The following is a 19,051-nucleotide window of genomic DNA, read 5'->3' on the forward strand; positions in this document are numbered from 1 at the left end:
AAAATCTTTAGCCTAATAAAAACACGCAAATGCAAACAATTGTCAATAATAGGTTTTGATTTATTAAATTCATTTTTTACCCAGTTTTTAATATTTACCTTAAGATATTTATTTTATCGTATTACTTTTTATGTATTCATATAATTACAGCCATATGGTGAATTTGATCATTGTTCTTGGTTTCTTTCATAGACTGTGATTTGTTTATGTGTGCAGCCCAAATACAACGTGTTCGTGCTCCGGAAGTATTCTCCGTTCTCCCGGAAGTTACCCCTGGCCAAGCGGACAGTATTACAACGATGGCGGGGGACTCTCCAACGGAGCTTCTTTTTCTGGATACGTTTAAGCATCAGAGTGCAGAGGTACATTTTTTCACACATCAGAACTCTTTTATCTTAACTCAAGAGAATCCCGATTTGGGTGGTCTTAGTATTTATAGTAAGGAGTTTTATAGAGCAATGCTAAACTTCCTAGCTAACGGCTAATGTTAGCAGTGTGTTACGGACATATTGAGAAGATTGAAATGATCTTCACTTTGAGCGAGTATTTCAGGTTACTGCACACCACATACTACTTATACTTGATTTTAACAACATAATCACATAAGACTTCCCTTTGCCTCTCTTACCCCGGCAGCGAAAGCTAGATTTAAAGTCTTTACCGGTTATGTTTACCTCTTAACCCGCAGCTACAGTGGCTGTGTTGTTGTGTTATGACTGACACGTTCATAATAGGAAAGAAGGTTTTGCATTGTCTAAGTATGTACCAGACTGTGTATGTGCATTAATCGTATGTACCAGACTGTGCATGTGCATTAATCGTCCTTAATCGTCGCATTAATTTCTTGTTTTTCAGTTAACCAACGTAGATGTGGTGCGGTTTCCCTGCGGGGTGTTGATCACAGAAGTGCGGGTTATTCCTCCAGGGATCAAAGCTCACAGCAACTTACCGGACAGCAGAGCATTTGGGTAAGAACTGTAAACCCATTCAAAAATACTGACACACTGAGACTGTTAGGTGCACCTACTATTACGAATCCAAATGAGGTACAGGAGCATGCAGTCAGTCCTGACTTGAAGATTACAACTGGCGGTTGGTGAAAGTGTTTTATTCAGAGCTTTTTCATTTGTAATGTCTTTTTATCATTTTAAACTATTGAAGAATAATCAGATGTGTTTCTTATATTTTGTCTATTCCTCTTGTTTCAACAACATACCAAACTAAATAGGAACACTCACCAATATGCAGAAATTACCATTCTACAGTTATTTTGAAAGCTTCTGCAGTAGAAGATTGTATTTGTAGCACCACATTTCATTATTTATCATAGTATGTTTTGGCATACAAAAATTTCAAAAAATTGCAACTCCAGTGATTTGGACTTTGCACTTGACTGTATTTAAATAATGTTTTTTGTTTGTTTTTCAGACCTACTTTTAAAGTATATTGCATTATACTGAGAGCCATTTCTCATTTATATTGAGATGTAGTACTTATAGTATTTATTAGCCAGGTGTGTGTAGAAAATAACTGCTATTAATCCAGTATGTAGTATCAACCTTACCTTATACTTTTCAGATTTATAGAGAAACTCTAATAATTATTTCTCATATTGTGTGCTTCCCTGATAAATAAGTGTCTCAATGAGACAAAACAATCTGTACAGTATTTAGTACCTCACTTAATGTTATTTCAGGGAGGCACTAATTTAAAAGAGTGGTTTCTATTTTAAATTTGGGAAAAGAGAGCATAGCTAACACATTGGTAATTAGTAACAGCAGATGACTTAAGTTATGGAAGTTAATACTGGGAAAGATCAATTTGTGCAGGTGCATCCCAGGTTGCAGGTAGCTGTTAACCTCATTACTACGGGTCTACTGTATTACTTGGTGTGTGTGTGTGTGTGTGTGTGTGTGTGTGTGTGCGTGCGTGCGTGCGTGTGTGTTTACTGAAGATACCTGATGTGTATCTATACCTGTGAGAAATGGTAGAGGCTTGGTCTGTGCTTGAATGCATGGATGAATGAATGAGTGAGTGTGACATCTGAGATTCATTGTTCAGCAGGTCCTGATTCTCACTGAGCCTCTTGTGTAATATACCTGTATGATGTAATTTAACTGCAGGAATCTTCTCTCTGCCCCACAAACCTGGGGAAATCAGACCTCTGTGTTAAATTAATTTAGAAGTGAATATTAACTTTAAATCTCATTTTAACATGAATGTATTTAAAATATTTTTAAAGACTTGATGAGTTCTTTGTGTTGTATTAATGTCTGAGTCTTTCTGTTTTTCCAGGGAGACATCTCCTCATGCTTTCCAGCTGGAGCTGTTCTTCAATAATGTCACCAAACCCAACAGTCCCACCTTCCACAGATTGGGCAGGTCAGGATTTACACTCTGCCTCCTTTTGTTTTGTTTTTTCTAGGCCTCTCATCATTCTCTATCACTGTATTTAACTGGTCAGATCTAAAAAGGGCTTAAGATGCGAATGTCGGTCTCACCAGCAGAACCGGTCATGGTAGAATCTGAGCCTTGTTGTCAGAGGCCAGAGGCGTGTATGCTGTGTGTGTATCAACCCATATTCAGGTCTTTTTGTTCTACTGCTGGCTAACAGGTCTCTCCAGAAACACAACCCCACCCACACAGTAGCTGAAAGTGACACGCAAACATAGAGGTCCCAGTGAAATAGATGAGTAGTGGAATGTTTGAGCCAAGCATTTTTATTCTAACCTCATAATAACAGAGGTGTGTACAATGGCACCAGAGCATTAACTCGTTCTAAGATGTGTCCATTGTGTAAGAGTGGTTGCAAACTGTAAATACGGCACACCTCAGTTATCATCACTGCCAGGAAAGTTGGGAGGAGATTTTTGTTACTTTGTGATTGTTATCAGGATCTGTTTAATGCTACAAACAGAATTAATATAATTTGGTAAAAATGGCCTTGGTCCAAAAGTAACTTTGGTCAGCTGGGAGGTGAATAGGATCTAGGTGATTATAATGCATTTTTTGTCTGTCTAGAGTAGTTCTGCCTTTTTGTCAAAGAAGAGGATGAATTCAGTGAACTATGGAGACTGTCTTTTTTGATAACAGAGAGTTCCGAGTTACCTAACGTTTCATGAGGAAGTTTTTTAAGGCTGTTCCATGTTTCAAATTAATTAGATTAATTAAGTTGTTGCTTAATGAGAGCGGTGAAAAGTTCCTAAATAACAAAATCAAGATTACTGATTGCTTTCTTGAGCAACAAAAATTCAAAATTTTGTTTGTTTCAATAAATCCATTGGCAGTATGTCTAGTCATTCATTGCCTACCAGTGGTGCTTAATTTTCTTTTCAAATCATATGATTTTTTTTTTTAACTAGTTGTGTTCCTTGACACTCTGCAAGTGCTAGTTTATGTTTATGTTGCTAATCATAACTATTACAGGTATACAGCATATATTATTTAGTAAAGACAGCAATTTGTAACCTTTTTTTTTTTTAGTTTATTAAAACTGCGAATCGTCCATAATACATGAAACAATCAAGATTAGCTCTAGACATAATTGGTGTTTGGATGGGGAGGGGAGATGTTTAGGGCTCTCATTATTGCATGACATGCTGGTAAAAAGTGATACTTTTAAGACAGATTTTTTAAAAAAATGTCAGCTGGTTTGAAAATGGGATAATTATCCTTTAACATTTTTTTTGCTGTCTGAAAGAAAAATTGGTTTCTTTATCCTCCCCAGTCTTGAATATGATGAGAACAAGTCTATTGTCTTCCGCCCAAGTGGAAAGGTGAGTAGAATTACTCAAACTTCAGATGATTTATACAAGGATTTTTTTATCTAAATTACTAGATATTTTGACATTGTACGCTTGTGCAGGTGAACACAGATGGCCTAGTGCTGCGTGGCTGGTACACCAGTCTGACTGTTGCAGTGTATGGGACAGCAGAGCGCTCACATGGACATGACCAAGACTCACCCCCCCCTCCACCACCTCCACCCCCCCAACAGCCAAGTGGTCTCAAGAGGATCGTTAAACAAGGTGGGTGTCATTAAACTGAAACTACCAACCACTCTTGCCCCTCATGTCCGATCCCTGAAACTGAAACATCCTCATGAATACCTTTTCTCATACTTTCTTTCTCTCACTCGCTCCTGTTGTACTAAATCTCTTGTATTCTTTTGTCCTTTTAAGAGTGGGAAAAAGATGACCAGTACAATGGCAGTCCACCCAGACAAGGACCAAGGGGGCCTCGAACCCCACCGGGACCTCCACCACCAGACGACGATGACGAGGAGCAAGTCCCAGTGACAGGTCAGAGCTTTACACGTTTGTGTTTTTACTGTTTATGAACTACTGCACGCAAATTTAGAATACCAAAGAGGGTTTTTCAGTTTAAGAATCTTGTTTTTTTCTTTTTTTTTTTTTTTAGTTTTTTTTTGTAATACATAGCTGCTGAATAAATCAAATTGGACTATCAGCCTGTGCAGTGTGTAATCCCAAAGTAGTGTAGTTTAAAGGTGTAGTGTATGTATGGTCATACTTTGGCCTCAGTGACAGTGAACAGTTAGGTGTATTCTTATGAATACCAACAGGTTTAGCATTTGTGCACAGTAGTTCAAGTTGGTATTTTGTTGCAGTATTGTCCAAAATAATCTGACTTTTCACAAAGTTGTGCAGCCCTAAAGTATTATAAATCTCTAATCTTATATCTGGGGTATGTTGACACATCTATAGTGGGCGTGGTCAAAGAAGAGACATGTGAGGGTCGTGATGACTACCTGGAAGCCGTCTCACCTGAAAGATCACTACCAGCCGATGAAACCTATTCTGATGCTGAACAAGAGGAAGAAGGTGACGATGAGGAGGAAGAAGAGCAGGAGGAGGAGGAAGATGCGCGAACAGAAGGGAGCGCCCTGGAGGAGGAAGAGGAAGAAGACGAGGAGGAAGATGAGGGTGAGGAAGAGGAAGAGGAGATGGAGGAAGGTAGGGGAGTATGGCTGTGAGAGTAGGACAGTCTGCATTCCCAAATGGACCAGGCCCTAAACCCAGACAGGGCTGTGGGAGCAGGGTCCATTTGGGATGAATGAAATCTAGACAGTGTGTGCTCTGGCATGCTGCCTCCATGTACAGCTGCTGGATGTCTCAAACTCTTGGCTCGTCTGCCCCGGGCCACTCTGAAGGCTTATGCTCAACAAACATAAGCTGTCGTCTGCAGGTGTACTTTGTACATCTTAACAGCCCTGCTGATGCTTGTGCTGTAGACACATCCTGCATGTCAAACTAACCCTGCATGTTTGGAGTGATGCTGCCATGTGTGAGTAGATCAATGTTCATTTCTTAAACAGTAAGGCGATAAAAAGTAGCTGCTGGCCTCCTCATTCTCTTTAATTTTTACACACATTTTGACATTTTGGATTTTTCATACTTGTGTTTGCAGTATATAAACATCCTATCTAATTTCTTGTCAGGTGATGATGGCTACGAGCAGATTTCCAGTGATGAAGATGACCTGGACAATGGCAGTTTCAAGTTGCAAACTTTTGACATGGTCTATACTCCTGAGGACTTGGCATCAGTTCCCCCAGTTCAGTATGATCCCTATGAGCGAGAACTCAGGCCCTTGCTCTTCTTCAACCCTCCTTATAAAACACGTTTTGACACCCAGCTGGAAAAGGCTAGTGTGGAGGAGCCCATTGATCCTGGTGGTACTGAAGGACCCGCAGCCGGAGAGGATGCTGAGGCTGTTGCTCAGTTGAAAGAGTTGCTAACTAGCATCAGCGATGACAGAGATGCACGATGGGTCAATGCCCTAGAGGAGGCCCCTGGACTCCTGGGTAAAGGGTTGGCTTATCTAATCAAACAGAGTGAAGGGGAGAGCGAGGGGGAAGACCCTGTTGGAATTCTGGTCCAGTGGGCTCTACAGGCTCTCAGTATGGATATTGCTCTCACACAACCCATTGCACTTAACCTCAGACAACTGAAAGCTGGTGCCAAGCTAGCATCCCATCTGGCAGAGTGTCCTCAGGGCCTCACCATTCTTCTGCGTGAAGGTGCCCTGGGCGTGCTGCTGGAGCTGCTCCATACAGATCACATCTCCTCAACACTGAAGCTGAGCATCATAAGGGCTCTGGATGCTCTGACCAGTGCTCCTGAAGGGGTGGAAATTTTCCTAAACACAGGAGACTCAGAGAAGAGCGGCTATCAGGTTAGTAACACAAGTAAACAAACTGCAAAATCATTTCTCTGGAAATTCAGCCTATTGACAATGAAAAGCCTGCAGCTTCATAAGCTGAATTCTATACTTCTAAACATATTAAATTCAGTCTTTTGATATCTTAAAAATATAAATATATAGGCCTGTAACGGTACACGTACCGAACCGTTTCGGTACACATCTGTTCGGTTTGGTACACAGCTGTACCGAAATGGCACAGGATATTGACAAAAAGAAAAAGGAACGAAAGACATTGTTTGATGCGGAACTTTAAATCCGCGTAAGTTTCACACGGACATATTGAAGGAGTACACAATGACCCGAAATACGAAACAGCAGCTAACATAAGGTTAAAAAAACAACAAATATGATGTGAACCTGGAAGGAAGAGATTGAAGACCCTCCACCATCAGTCCAGTCCAGTTTGGATCACTTCAGGTCCCGGTGAAAGACAACAACGAGGAAAGAGACGTTAATAAGATGGACGTTGTTTGGCCCCTAGGAACTACGGTAGTTCTAAAACACACTAGTTCTGTCTGTGTGTCTCTCTCACGCACGCTGTATAACAGAGGAATAGAACTCGGAGTTGGCCGTTGAAAGTATATAAAAATAAAGTTTCACTTTCGTTTCACGCCAGCATTAGTTACGTTTGGTATGGACCGGACCGCACCCCGCACCCCCCGGTTCTGACCAAAAAAAAAAAAAACAACAACAAACAAACCATCCCCCAGACAAATGGCACCTTGCACACGTGCACGCGCACACACACACACACAAACAAGTACACAAAGTAGCCTAAACAGTTTGTTCTCTGTCCTAAAATAAATTATTTAGTTAAGTTTGTTGTCAATGTTGCTCTTCAGTTTGTTAAAACAGAATACCAGTTTACCCTTCTGTTAATGTTGCACTTCATGCAGAATTTTTTTTGTTGATATTTTTATGCAGAATGTGAACTAACAGAACTGTGATTAGATTTTTGTTTGTTTGTTCAAAACTACCTGTCAGGAAAAAGTGCAATACTAATGTTTAAAATACATTTTGTAATATTAATAATTTATTTTATTTTCTATTTTATTTATAGCAGCAGAATTATACTATTCCTGTTTTTCTATTTTCTATTGTGCCCAAAAATTGGGGGAAAAATGTTAAAAAATTCACAAATGTATTAAAGACATTTTGAGGGGTTTTCTTTCTTCCCGTACCGAACCGAAAAAAAAAAACAAACCGTGGCTTTCAAAACCGAAAACGTACCGAACTGAAAATTTTGTGTACCATTACAGGCCTATAAATATATAGGATGCACGTGTGATACATGTATAATCCTTGGTTGGAACCTGTTGAAATGAACAAATCTGAAGCCTAATGCAGAAAATATTCCAATTATAAATTTTGGTATATAGGTACTAGTATCACATAGAAAAGGCTGCCATCACCCAGAGTGGTTCTGTATTTGAGATAGGTTGTAAATTTCATTCATAATGATCTTTAAAGGCATAAAATTTTTGCCTCTACAGCCAGATAATTGCACATACTGTCCAATAATATGAAGAATTTTCCTCTAATGATTTTTCATCTGTATTGGTGTTCAATAGTTACATTACTACCTGTATTTCCTCCACAGCGTTTAGTTCAGCTTTTCCTGCATGAAGAAACTGTGAGGGTTATAACAGCTGGAAATGCCATATTACAGAAAAGCCACGTTTATGAGGTTCTTGCTGATTTACAGCGATCAGCAGCTGCACTGAGTGAATCTCCACAGGTACAAGCACACACAACTACTTCATTCACACTTATTTGTCAAAATATTGGGTATATTTATTATGATGACTGTTGCTGTTATTTACAGGAGGAGATGGAAGGAGCCGAGAGTCCCATGGAGGAGGAACCATCACTGAGTTCCTCCCCTGTGAGTGAGGCAGAGCTTGATAGGCTGGCAGGTGTTTTGGAAGAGTTACATCACCTGTTAGAGACTGCTCCTCACTGCATGGTCCAGCCCCCTGGGAAAGCTTTCCCGACCACTGTTAGGATAACAGGACCGCAAGAGAGGGACGACCCATACCCAACACTCTACAGGTACACAGTCAGACTCATGATAGCAGCTGTTATTTTATGAATTTAGGAGAGCACAAATCTAAGTATAACAAAATTATGCAGATCATTAATAAGATCTGATAATCTGAATTTTAGGCCTTAAAATGTCTGAAATACAACTAAAACATTTAAAATTAGATTGGATGTCGGATTAAGAAACTAATAATTCTTTTACAAAATATTAATATCAGTCATTCATTTAAATGTGTTCATTGGAAAAAAATCTTATTGATCATGCTGTTATCAATTGACATACAAACTGTGCAGCTCAGTCAGAACTGGTTGGATCATAACCCATTAAAGCGTCGTGATGTGGTGCGGAGGCTCATATGGAATCACCTCATTATTTTCATCAAATGTGGGTGAATGCACATTCAGCTTGTTCAATAACTACTCAATTATTGTTTGATTGAAGCCTTTCGTGTGTTTTTTTTTTTTTTAAACCCCTGCTCGTGGGTTAAGACAACACGTAAAACTTTGTTATAGAGTCATAAGATTTCCATAGGAAATCAAAAAAACCTAGCGATGCCATCATCTTCCACCTGCCATCACCTCACATTTTCAACAGTTACATTGGGAGAGTTTAAATCTAAATTATTGAAAGCATATAAAAAATTATGAAATGTAGCTATGACTCAGTACCTGGATTTCTAATATTACTCTTCATATATTTCAGGTATATGCATGCCTGCCATTTCTTGGAAAGTACAACAGTCGTGTTGTCGGTGGCTGCAGCAGCGGGGCACTTAGGAGTCATCCAAGCCATTAAAGAACTCTTACGGTTCCTATCACTCACCCAGTCCGGCCTCCTCTTCCTTCTGGCCCAGCCCACTCCATCCAACCTCCTGCTGCGTCTCCTGGCTTCGGTGGCCGAGGCAGAAGGCGAGGAGACCACCTTGACAGGAGGAGAGGGTGGGGGTCTCACAGGGCCAGGGTTTGGTGAAGAGGGCTTTGGTGTCTGGCTCATGCAGGCGCTACATGCTCTGCAGGGTGTGTCAGAGCTCATGAGCCACGTTGCCACAGGAGGAGACGGCGGAGTGGGGCTAGAGGAAGGTGACAACCCAGAAGTACTGGGCATGCTCCACGCACTCTACCTGATGACTTTCACTCAGACTGGACGCAGCGCTGTGGCTCACGTTCTCAGCTTGGACAACAACCTGTCCTGCCTGGTCACGCTGCTCCAGCACCACAGCAAGGATGGACAGGGGTGAGGCTGCCTTCCCTAGTGTCTCCAAACTGTAAAGGCCAATTTGTATGAATCATTTTATTTGTTTAATTAGATCTGAAACAATTATTTAATTAATCAATTTGTTGTTTATTTAATTAACCGCCATCGCCTTAATGGTTTGCGTTTTTCTTTTTTTTTTTTTTTCTTTTCTTCATTCTGATTTCAGATTCTTAAAATAATGTATTTTTCTTATCCCTCTATGACATTAATTTGAATATGTTCAGGTTTTGGGACCAAACCACCTTTTTGTGGATATCGTCTTGGACCATTTTCTGACCTTTAATACATATATAAATAGATAAATAGAAAGAATAATCAACATGTAATTAACACTAGTTGCAGCTCTACTTTGAACATACAAGTACAAACATACAGCAGGACTTAAGAGGTTGCTTGAACATTGTGCAGCAGAGGTTAGAAGCCAAAAATGGCCAATGAAAGTAGAGTTCAAATATGTACATTTGCAAATATCAGTAATAATACTTAAAAGAAAACAAAACTATTGCATTAGTCATCATATAACAATAATATAACACAAACATAGAAATCAGCAATGTTGTGTATAATTCAGACAGTGTAATTAATATTTTCAATCAGGAAAATTTATTTGTTCTTAAGGCACCGCACTGTTAATATGTGACTGGATTTTCACTTGTTTGTTTTTCTTGTGTTGTAGTGAGGCCAAAGCTCGTAAAGCAGTGACGTATAACTACGCTTGTATGCTGGTGTTACTGGTGGCACAGAGCTCCAATGAACTGCGGATGATGGAACAGTTTGCTGCTCCTTTGCTGTCCATAGCGAAGGCCGATGACACCAATCCCAAATTACAGGGTAAATTATGCATCTTTTCACATAAAACATTTTCTTGAGGGTGTTTGTGGTTTTGAAGATTAATGTTTTACACTTTCTTTGTACTTCAGAGTTGAGTAAATGGCTGGAGCCTTTGGAGAAACTGCGTTTTGATATTGGCAGCATTCCCACCCTCATAGACTACATCAAACAGGTAACCAAATACACAACCTGCTGCAGTAAAGCAACATTTCACTGCAGTTTCATTTGAGTGATATTGTGTGCTTTCATCTTTCCGTATTGCCTGCAGAAATTCTTACGATCCTCTGAATGATAAATGTAGTTGGTTGTCCATTAACTCTTTATGTGTAGGAGTCAGGGCTTATAACAGGTAGTCTGTCAAAGTGCGTTTATTATTTTATTTCTAATGATAGAGGTGATTCAGTTCTACTTTTATCAGAGGGAAAGATAAACTTTATGTTTACAGTGGCCCTGAGGATCACAGCAAGTGCTATTTCCTGTTTTTATCCATTGATAGAAGCTCTGAACTGTTGTTTTGTGGGTATTATTATGAAAGTCAATTGTCATAAAAATAATTGTGATAAAGTTGGAATTGACTTTTTATGTTTATGCTCTATGTCACTATAATAGAAAAAAGCCTAATTATATTCAACACACACTTAATTGACACACATTTATTGGCACTCGACACTGGAAATACAGTCATTCGAATATTAGACGTTAAGTGCCTCGAGATAAACAGTTTTACATTCAGGTACCATCGAACCACAACACTGAGTTCACGTCATTAAATGAGCACTCAGTTAAACTGCAAACAGAGGGAAACGATGCAATACTGATTATAACGGGATATTTCTGTCAGTTGCATCCACTGTTGTTTATACACATGAATGGAAATTATTCTAATCATACAAATTCTGGGGATCAGGTTAGTATGTAATAATTCTGCAGCCGAGTTACATTTCTGAAATGTTATTTTGACCATCATGGCTCTTGTACTCTTTTAACAACGATTACCAAACAAGCCTTTATAGCGTCTTATATCTCTGAAATCCTATGAATTCAAGCTTTGCAGACATAATATAAAACAACAAAACAGATACTAAACTTGATAATACATGCTCTGGTCCTATACCGTCCCTCCAGATATACATCTTTATGGAATGTATCATGAGTGGGACATGTTTCAACTGCACTGACATACACCTGCTCTGTAAAATATTGAAAGTATAAGCTGTATGCGAATTAGAGCACTGTATGTCATTTAAAACATGTCTCTTTTTCCCAACTGAAGAATGTGGAAAATGTGTTGACGGCCGAGGGAACCGGACTCGTCACTGCTCTCAGGGTCCTCTGTCACATCGCCTGCCCTCCACCTGCTGTCGAAGGTAAAGACACTTCATTTCTTCTTTTTGCTTGAATTTTTTTAATAAAATTTTTTGTAATGCAATCTTTTATACAGTTATTACACACTTTTTAAATTAGTTTTGGTTTTTCTTTATAAATAATCAATTTGTTTTGTGTGAGTTAGTGTTTAAGTATGTTTATCTTACATTTTCTACCTTTTATTGTATTTTTTTCCTTAATTAGATTTACTTTTATAACCTGAAAAGGGTAGAAATGAAGAGTGCAATGGTCTCATGTTTTATATTTTGCATATTAAAAAAAAAAAAAAGTATGCTATTTCAAGTCATTTATTTATCCAAGTTTATTTAGCTTTTTTTGCTCAAAGTCTTTTTGTTGGTATTTATGCAGAAACTGTACAAGCTAAATATGTTACAGACATGAGTCAATACAAACAAGAACAATCCTTACCCATGCTCCAACAGAGCCCCACCCCTATGAAAATATCACTGTACCATTTAGCAGATTGGCTTTGATTGTGCGTACAACCACATATATTGTATACATTATTTGCCTTTTGAAATTGTATACAAAACAAAGCATATTTTTAAAGTAGTGGTGTTTGGTGAGTTTGGAAAAAAAAGGAAGACATTTTTTAAATTATAAATGCAAATAGAGCAAAAGCGGTCCCTATGAGCCCTAAATTCTTCTGTAATAGAAGATCAGTCTGATACAACGTCAGTATGGGTGACATCCAACTTCTCTATGTGTATTAGAAAAGGCTTCCACGTATCATAGAATTTCTGAGCCCACCCTCTTGTAGAACAGCGGATCTTCTCTCGTGTCAGGTGATGTAAAAGGTCACTGACCCACATCTTAAAGATTGGAGGGTGTTTCTCCTTCCTAAGTTTATTTAGTTTTAAGTGTGTTTTTTGTTGTGTTTTTATTTTTTGTGTTTTTGATTTTCAGTGCTAGAGTGCATCAGTGAGTAAAACTTTCATAGTTACCTGACAGATCAAGAGACTGCTACATTTACTTGTAGTAAAAAAATTTCATCCCTTGACATGCAGGTTTTGCCTAATCACAGATTTTCCCACAGGGTTACATATTTGATTGACAGCTGTAATTACCAATAGCTGTTCAAGTTGGACGTCATTCTGCTTCTCTATGTTGTGGCTCAACACAGAAGTTTGGAAAAGTGGCTTCACTTTTCCACAACAACATGAAACAGTTTTTACTTTAACAGTTTTAACAATTTTTACTTTTCGTCCCAGTTTTCTTCAACTTTTGTAAGTCTTTATTATCACTGTTGTTGTAGCCAGTTTGTAACCTTGTTATTTTTTTTGTTTGATCCAACAAAACCCTGACATGTCTCTCTCATTTCTGTAGGTCAGCAGAGGGATCTTAAGTGGAGTCTTGCTGGCGTCCAGTTGTTTTCTGGTGAAGGTCTTGACACATGTGTGCGTGTCCTGCAGAAACTGTGCAGTGTGCTGCTGCAGCCGTGGCGTGTTCATGGGCACATGGGCCCCACACCGCAGCGCTGCATGATCCTCAGTATATGTATCAGCACACTGCGGTTGTTGCGGACCATGCTGACGGAGCTGCTGCGTGGGGGAGCATTTCAGTTCAGAGACACTCGCGTTGCAAGCGTGTTAGTGACACTCCACATGATAGTCTGCTCCATCCCTGCGTCTGGTCGCCTAGACGGGGAGGAGACAAGAGTGCAGGCGCTGATTGTGGACATACTGCTCACCTTCACACAGGGAGTGAATGAGGAGGTGTGTAAATATAAAAGCAGTAATTTTGTGCAGAAGTAGTCGATGGTAGTGATTGTTTTGAGTCATTGTGTCTGTCTGCTGCAGGTGACTCATACCGAAGAGACCCTGGCCAGTAACACGTGGTCTCTGATGCTTAAAGAGGTTTTGTGTTCACTTCTGAAAGCTCCTGAAGGTCTGTTTTCAGGCCTGACACTGCTGTCTGAGCTCCTTCCTCTGCCGCTGCCAATGCAGAGCACTCAGGTACATGAACGGAGCTCTGTCTTATTAACTGAACCCTCAGCTCTCCTGTCTTTTGTCCTCTGTATGTTTTTACTTTTTTTACTGTACATACTTTTATTAACTCAACTTTGACTGTCCAGGTCATTTCAGTCCAAGATGTGGCTGTAGCCTTAAACACAAGGAAACTGTGGAGCATGCACCTACGGGCAAAGTGGAAGGAGTTTTCGGAGGCGTTGAGGTGTGTGTGCGCCACCAGCTGCCCTCCTCTCCTCGCCATGCTGAGGAGAGTGTGTGTCCAACTGGCAGACCTGTCCTCACCCACTGCAACCCTCATCATGAAGACCCTACTGGAGCTGCTGCTAGAAGAACTTCAGCCGTGAGTGAAAAACACACATCTGTCAGGGCTGTGTTTCCATGTTTAAAGCCAATTTTAATATCTTTGAAATGCTGCAAGAAAGAAAACGCATATCTGGAGGAAATTAAGTAGGTCACATTGTATTATCATAAGGCAGTGGTATAGGCTAATATGCAGAAGTAGAGCATTCTTTTGCTATTTTCCATCTAAAATTTTCATGTAAAGGGAAATGAAAAACATTTAGTCTCCTTATCGCTGTCACTACTTGTTGCTTTTATAAGCCTTCTTTTCACACTTTATCTGAATATCCAGGAACATGCTGGGTAGAGTTTGTGCTCACATAATTCTAATTTTAAGTATGACATATTTGCTGTTTGCAGGACGGAAGGGAAAGGCGTGTGTTGGGGACAAGTCCTCCGGCTGCTTTCTTTGATGGACGCCCTGGTGTCACAGAGAGCTTGTAAGAGCGCATCGTTACACCTGCTCTCTGGGTCTGTATCTGGAGACGAACAACTAGCCGATCTGTTTCCACTGCTGCTGTCACTGCTGGTTCCCCCTGCAGACCACTCCTTACAGCAGCAGTGCAGTGAAGTAGTTGGCACTATTTTACAGTCACTATGTGACCAGGTAAACTGTATACCGCACATAAAAGCAAACATATTTGCACATTCTGGCATGGAGTCCAACAAAGCCTGAAAATATCCATCTGTCTCTCCAACAGGATATTTCTCTGGTGGTTTCTCCACCTGGTGAAGGCTGTGTGTCTGAGGTAGAGCAGCTAGCTAACTCACTTCCTGGACGAGAGATGATGTCATCTGTATGCAACGCCTTGTTGGAGGTTTTGGGAAACGCAGAGAGCAGTGCACCACTTCTACTTACCTGCATCAGAACGCTGACATTCCTCACAGAACACGACTATGGACTGTATCATCTCAAAGTGTAAAGAAAATATTCTCTTTTGATTCCAAGTGCAAACCTTCTGTCTTAAAACACTTGCATGTATTTTATAACTTTTAATTTATGTATATTAACTTTATTTCAGTTCTTTGAAGAAACATGGTGCTAGTTTGTGCTCCTTGTTGAAGAGACTAGTGTTTCCCTTTAAAAAGGACACGGCGGATCTCCTGTCCACTCTGCTGGACTTCCTCAGACAGATCCTCAACACAGAATCAATGGTACATCCGGTTTTTGTCAGTTTTTAAATATGTAATTTAAAAATGTAATTTAAACATTATTGTCCAAATATGAACTCAGTTTTAAATCTTCAGTTCAGAACTAGATACAGGTGTTTATATGTTGCCACGTCACAGTGAACAGTAAAAATGCTAAATAGTAAACTGCTGCTTTGTTTGCTTTGTTTTGTTTTGTTTTTTTTTAACCTATTTTTATTATTAGGAAAAAAAAAAGCAGAACGAATTTCTAGGCATATTGGTGATATGTTTTTCATCACATTATGAACAAATCACAAGGACTTTTGTAGTTCAATATCTTTTTACTTTTTTCCTGCATCTTAATGACAATGACAGCTATGCTAAAGCCTTTGTATGCACATGTAACCGTTAGAGTAACTTTACCTTTAATGTAATAATTATCTTTAATAATAATAATAATAATAATGATTATTATTATTAATAATAATAATAATAATAATAATAACAATAATAATAATAATAATGATTATTATTATTATCTTTATGGCTATTCAATGACAGTTATTACTTACACCTGAATGTGTCTGTGTCTAATGCAGTGTGTTGAGGAGGGACAAGGGTCTGGTGAGGATGTGGGCTTCGTTCCTCCTCGGTTGTTGACGGGCTCTGAGATGAAAGCTCTGCTGCAGTGGGAGGAGTCGGACTCACATCCTCTTCCAACTTTGGAGAAACAAATTACGGTACAAATAACACCCACTATGATGTAGAATTTTACAAAATATGTGGAATGCAGTCTTGTCACTTCACTCAGTTTTATGTTTGTTTGTAGAAACTATGTAAAGAGGATGAGTCATTGGAGACGATGCTGGAAAATGTGATTGTTCTAAGGCAGACGCTGGAGACGGCCAGTGATACGCCTCCTGCTGCTGATACTGAACCCACTCTGCCTGCACCTGAGACACTTGGAGCACAGTTTAATCACAGGTAGAAATGGAAACAAATGATAATTTATGTCAGTCCATTCATTTACCTTTTGTTCTTGGAGCCACATAAAAAAACATCTTTAGATGGGTTTTAAGCTTTAAAACTTAAAGCAAGATTCATAGATAGATATACTTTATTGATCCCAAACTGGGAAAATGCAGTGTAGCAGCAGCATCACAAATAGCAAAAGTAGACTACAAGAACAAAAAATAGAACACAAGAGCAAACTGACTATACATAATAAATTAGAAGTATAAAAACAGAACTGGTGAAAAATCTATACAATTTCAACCTCATACAAAATAATCCTTGCTAATACTTGGATGAGAAATTGGCAGTATAATCAAAACCTTTTTAAAACATCTTTGTGGATGGGCTTTTTGTCTTCAGGACTGTGTTCATTCTGTCTGAAGCTCTGGATGAACAGCTGAAGGCTCTGTGGTTTTCTCCCTTTCAAACTGATGATATTGAATCAGATGTTGATATGGTAAGTATGTTTGTCCATTTACAACTAACGGAACTGTACAATCAAAACATCATCTTGATTATAAATCTCAGCTTTTTTGTGTAGAAGTAGTTTTGGGTAAGACCAGCAAGTGTTACAGGGAATAAGAACTAGTACAAAACTGTGAGCGTTAATGAAATGCAAACCTTCTAATCACTGGGAATGTAAATATCGACAGGCCCTGTATCTTTACACTGCTATACTGTAGACACCGCAGGTACTCGCTGTGCATAGTTCCAGCTCTTGTGTGTCTGTGGCAGGTGAAGGTGGATCTCGTTGGTCTGGCTCAGGAATGTTGTCCAGAGTTGGACTTGAAGGCTGAGTTGGAGCGCTCCTTCCTATCAGAGCCATCCTCTCCCGGTCACACTAAGGCCCCCAAAGGCTCCAGACTCGGCAAACACAAGCATGAGACTTTCATCACATCAAGGTACAATTTTTATACATTTGTGTGTTTTCCTATCATAAAAACATTTTCCAGTAACTTTGACTGGACTGTCTTGTGCTTGGCAGTGGTAAACTGGATTATGTGGAGCCTGCTAAGAGAGCCCACATCATGGCAGCACCACGAGGCCGTGGAGGTCGTGGTGGGTTTGGACAGAATGCCTCCCGACCCCATGATCTCTTCCGGCAGCGCAAACAGAATACCTCTCGACCTCCCAGCATGCACGTGGATGACTTTGTGGCAGCAGAGTTTAAAGACATTACAACCCCACTTGGACTTTTACCTCCTAAACGCCCCCCAAAGAGCTCCCCTAAACCCCCAACTAGAGGACTGTTCACTGGTAACAGAGGCAGAGCCACCTTTCACAGCCAGACACGCTTCTTCACTCCACCTCAACCTAAAGGCGTTCTGCTGTCTGGTAAGTACACACATGTAGAGTTGGACATGTGATGACAGACAGAAAATATAGCACCAACCTAAACTGAAAGCTCAGAAAAAGCTAAGTGGACCACGTTTCTTTGTCATTAATGTTCTATACTTAAGGGTTTCCAGAGGTGTGTGTACCATATGGTGCACTTGATGAGATACTTGCACAGACTTTATTTTAAAATACATTACAAATCCACATACATTTACCAAGAAAGAAAATAAACAAATAGGAATGCAAAGGGACCATGTTGCTCTTTAGTCAAAGCACAGTAACTAGTAAACTGTCAATGTGAAATCAGTTGAAATCTTTGAAACTGATGTTGTCAGTGCATAAAAACACAGAGTTATCTAAATGTAATATAAAAGTATACCTGGGCCTTTTTTGTGTACTTTGTGAGCTAAAATACTTATTAATACTGTATTTCAATGTGGTGTTTTACTTACTTTTACTCACTACATATTTTGATGTTGAAAAACATTATATGATTACAATTAGGGTTAGAATTTCAAAAATGTTTGACACATTTTGTGGTAATCATCGATATAGACTTTAGAATTTTATTGTGATTGGGTTTTTTTTATTTCAGAGGTATCACCCAGTATGTCATAGAATAAGATAAAAGCTAGAGATTAAAGCTAAACATAGATTATAAATGAATAAAAAAAATAATAAACAGGAGAAACAGTTCATGGCTAGTGATAGCACAGTGTGTATGAAAAATGTCGCAATTATAGCTGCTTTTATTAGCGGTGAAAAACATTTAGTCCATCAGAGCCGAATTTAGCAGGTCAGTAGGAGGCTATCTTTGGGAAACCACTGGTTTGTAATTCAGATACTGCAGGTCAGTGCTTTGCCAGTAGAGGGTGATAATGTCTCTCTTCTTGCTTCTGTAGGTAATTACACTCGAAGGGAGGGCGGCCGTGGCTCTTCATGGAGCGGCCAAGTTCCAGCTGTCACTCACAGAGGAACCTACAGTGAACCCCGCGGAGGTCAGAGCAACTTCACACGTGGACCTCTGCCCTCCAGACAACCACCTGCAAGTACGTATAGAGAACATACACCTGCTTGTACTTCACTTCTGAAGCATGAATATCACCAAACTAAAGTTGGTGTGTGTTTTTTGTTTTTTTGTTTTTTTTTTTTTACGTTATTTCCCAGGTGCATATCGCTTGGCACCACGGGACAGAGCTCCACGAGGCAGAGGCGGCACCGGGCTGTCATGGCTTAGTGGAGGAGGAGGAGCCGGCGGTGCAGGCGCTGGCGGAGGTGGAGGAGGGGGAGGAGGAAGAGGATCTCAAGGGAGCAAGTTCAGTGGCGGAGGGAGTGGGGGTGGAAGGGGCAGACATGTTCGCTCCTTTACCAGGTAAATTCACCTGGGTAATGACTGCAGCCTTTAATGGCAACAAATGGACCAATCAGGATCTTATTATATATGCTGTCTCCATGGAAACACCTTCTCAGTGCGATGATGTTGTCTCAATGACGTATGGACTTTGTGTTTCATGTTTTA

The 19,051-nt window shown here is 39.8% G+C and overlaps 1 protein-coding gene across 3 annotated transcripts; it reads left to right on the plus strand.

Annotated features, from left to right (window-relative positions):
• The first annotated feature begins 265 nt into the window (after positions 1-265).
• On the plus strand, positions 266-18,927 carry virma (vir like m6A methyltransferase associated). 3 transcript variants are annotated; one of them, XM_030157024.1, is made up of 27 exons: positions 266-362; positions 856-968; positions 2,296-2,382; positions 3,728-3,776; positions 3,866-4,028; positions 4,182-4,301; positions 4,725-4,973; positions 5,459-6,195; positions 7,826-7,963; positions 8,051-8,277; positions 8,972-9,502; positions 10,200-10,354; positions 10,444-10,526; positions 11,628-11,721; positions 13,067-13,455; positions 13,540-13,695; positions 13,815-14,050; positions 14,410-14,656; positions 14,751-14,968; positions 15,072-15,204; positions 15,780-15,920; positions 16,010-16,164; positions 16,555-16,651; positions 16,930-17,096; positions 17,180-17,529; positions 18,435-18,581; positions 18,700-18,927. In XM_030157024.1, the coding sequence occupies exons 1-27, from the start codon at positions 300-302 to the stop codon at positions 18,906-18,908; spliced, it is 5,454 nt and encodes a 1,817-aa protein (XP_030012884.1). In that variant the 5' UTR covers positions 266-299; the 3' UTR covers positions 18,909-18,927. The 3 variants fall into 3 exon arrangements, with proteins under 3 accessions (XP_030012884.1, XP_030012885.1, XP_030012883.1); XM_030157025.1 differs by having other exon boundaries at positions 4,725-4,943; XM_030157023.1 differs by having other exon boundaries at positions 7,826-8,277.
• The last annotated feature ends 124 nt before the right edge of the window (positions 18,928-19,051 follow it).

Source organism: Sphaeramia orbicularis, chromosome 16, assembly GCF_902148855.1.
Source record: "Sphaeramia orbicularis chromosome 16, fSphaOr1.1, whole genome shotgun sequence".
NCBI lineage: Eukaryota > Metazoa > Chordata > Actinopteri > Kurtiformes > Apogonidae > Sphaeramia > Sphaeramia orbicularis.